General features: G+C 48.5%; 1 protein-coding gene across 1 annotated transcript in view; it reads left to right on the forward strand.

Moving 5' to 3' along the window:
• The window catches only part of atp2b3b (ATPase plasma membrane Ca2+ transporting 3b), a gene marked incomplete at both ends in the record, with an annotated part of 29,910 nt that overhangs the window by 9,318 nt on the left and 18,092 nt on the right, over positions 1–2,500 (forward strand). Inside the window, 5 exon segments of the mRNA XM_083676027.1 lie at positions 221–385; positions 531–602; positions 825–967; positions 1,197–1,329; positions 1,995–2,104. Of these exon segments, the coding sequence (XP_083532153.1) occupies positions 221–385; positions 531–602; positions 825–967; positions 1,197–1,329; positions 1,995–2,104 (623 nt within the window).

Genomic DNA, 2,500 nt, shown 5'->3' on the forward strand with positions numbered 1-2,500 from the left:
GGGGTTATGGTTAGTAAAAGAGTGTGAAGGAGGGACTAACGGGGGTTAGGGACTCGGGGGTCAGTGTTAAGGGGGTTAGTAAAGGAGGATGTGAATGAGTTGGACGGTAGAGAGAGGAGAAGATGTGTTTACCATGGAACCCCTGTCGGACAATAGTGTGTGTGTGTGTGTGTGCGCGTGTGTGTACGTGTGTGTGTGTGTAAATGCGTGTCTGTTCCAGCCAAGAAGCAGGACGGGGGCGTTGCCATGGAGATGCAGCCTCTGAAGAGTGCAGAGGGAGGGGATGTGGAGGAGAAAGAAAAGAAGAAAACAAATGTCAATAAGAAGGAGAAGAGCGTTCTGCAGGGCAAACTCACCAAACTGGCCGTGCAGATCGGCAAAGCAGGTACAGTACCCACGCTGACCAATAGCAGAGGGGAAGGGGAGAGTGACAGAGACACCGGCCAATCCCGGTGTAGAATGAGATGAGTGACAGAGATCTTTGACCAATGGTTACCAGGAGAATGCCAATCTCTTCCCTCCCTCTGCAGGCTTGGTGATGTCAGCCATCACAGTGATCATCCTGGTGCTCTACTTTGTGATCGAGACGTTCGTAGTAGAAGGTCTGTGGGTTTTACCTTGGTTTTCACCCCCACACACACACACACGCACACACACATGCACACACGCACGCTCGCTCGCTCACCCACACAACACACGTGCACACACCCACATGCACACACGCACACTTCGCTCACCTACACACCCACACACACACACACACACACACACGCACACACACACACACACACATGTTTAAAGGTTGCTGTGGGTGTGTCCTGCAGGTCATGTGTGGATGGCAGAGTGTACCCCCGTCTACGTCCAGTACTTTGTCAAGTTCTTCATCATCGGAGTCACAGTTCTAGTGGTGGCAGTCCCCGAGGGTCTCCCTCTCGCTGTCACCATCTCCCTGGCATACTCCGTCAAGGTGTGTGTGTGTGTGTGTGTGTGTGCGTGCGTGCGTGTGAGCGTGTGTGTGTGTTTGTGTGTGTGTGTGCGTGTGTGTGTGTGTGTGTGTGTGTGTGTTTGGTTCATTTGATTGAGAGAGGGAGATGGTTACCTCTCAATCAAGTTTGTGTGTGCAATACACAACCCACTCACTCTCTCCCTCCCTCCCTCCCTCACTCCCTCCCTCTCTCTCTCTCTCTCCGCTATAGAAAATGATGAAGGACAATAACTTGGTTCGTCACCTGGATGCGTGTGAGACCATGGGCAACGCCACGGCCATCTGTTCCGACAAGACGGGCACCTTGACCACCAACCGCATGACCGTGGTCCAGACATACTTAGGTCTCATTTGGGGATTTTCATTTGATTATTTTGATTCTGTCATCTTTCGCACCTGTTGTTAGTATTCTGGTTGGCTTCCTGGACCCAGATGAACTGGACCCATTCCTGAAGTAAAACGTATTTTCAATGGAATGCCTTTTAGTCGAGGTACCCTCTTGGATAGAAAAGGTGCTACCTAGAACCGGAAAGGTTTCTTTGGTTGTCCCCGTGGAAGAACCCTTTGAAGAACCTGTTGAGATGCCACGTAGAACCCTTTTGGGTTCCGTGTAGAACAAAAACATGTCCACAAAAGGTTCTGAATGGAACCCAAAAGGGTTCTACGTGGGTTCTCCAAAGGGTTCTCCCACGGGGACAGCAAAATAACCTTTTTACGACCTTTTTTTCTAAGAGGGTAAGTCTAGGATTAGGCTTTACCTTCGTGATAGATTGTGGAAGTTTCAGCCCTGGGCTCAGAAATATAGTTCTCAAAACCACCACTGTTGTCAAGGTAACATGATAAACAAATCTTTGTAATATGAATGTTAGGGATATTACTGCAACGTACAATAAACAGGTAAAATCACAGCTGTTACTGTATCAGGGAATAAAGCCCAGTTTCATACACCCCTCAGCCAATCATATGGCTTGTTGTGAAGAAACAGCTGTATAAAGGTTCTGATCTGCAGGTGACCAGCACCACCGGTCTGTCCCGGACCCAGGACAGGTCAACCCCAGGACCCTCGAAATACTGGTCAACGCTATTGCCATTAACAGTGCCTACACCTCCAATATCATGGTGAGAGTGGGTTCTAGTGTGGGTTCTAGTGTGGGTTCTAGTGTGTGTTATATTGTGTGTGTTCTATTGTGTGTTCTAGTGTGGGTTGTAGTGTGTGTGTTCTAGTGTGGGTTGTAGTGTGGGTTCTAGTGTGGGTTCTAGTGTGTGTTGTTAGTATGTGTGTTCTAGTGTGGGTTGTAGTGTGTGTGTTCTAGTGTGGGTTCTAGTGTGTGTTGTAGTATGTGTGTTCTAGTGTGGGTTGTAGTGTGTGTGTTCTAGTGTGTGTTCTAGTGTGGGTTCTAGTGTGTGTTCTATTGTGTGTGTTCTAGTGTGTGTGTTCTCTAGTGTGTGTGTTGTAGTCTGTGTTGTAGTGTGTGTGTTCTAGTGTGTGTTCTATTGTGTGGGTTCTAGTGTGTG

Source organism: Argentina silus (assembly GCF_951799395.1).
Source record: "Argentina silus genome assembly, chromosome: 8".
NCBI classification, from domain to species: domain Eukaryota; kingdom Metazoa; phylum Chordata; class Actinopteri; order Argentiniformes; family Argentinidae; genus Argentina; species Argentina silus.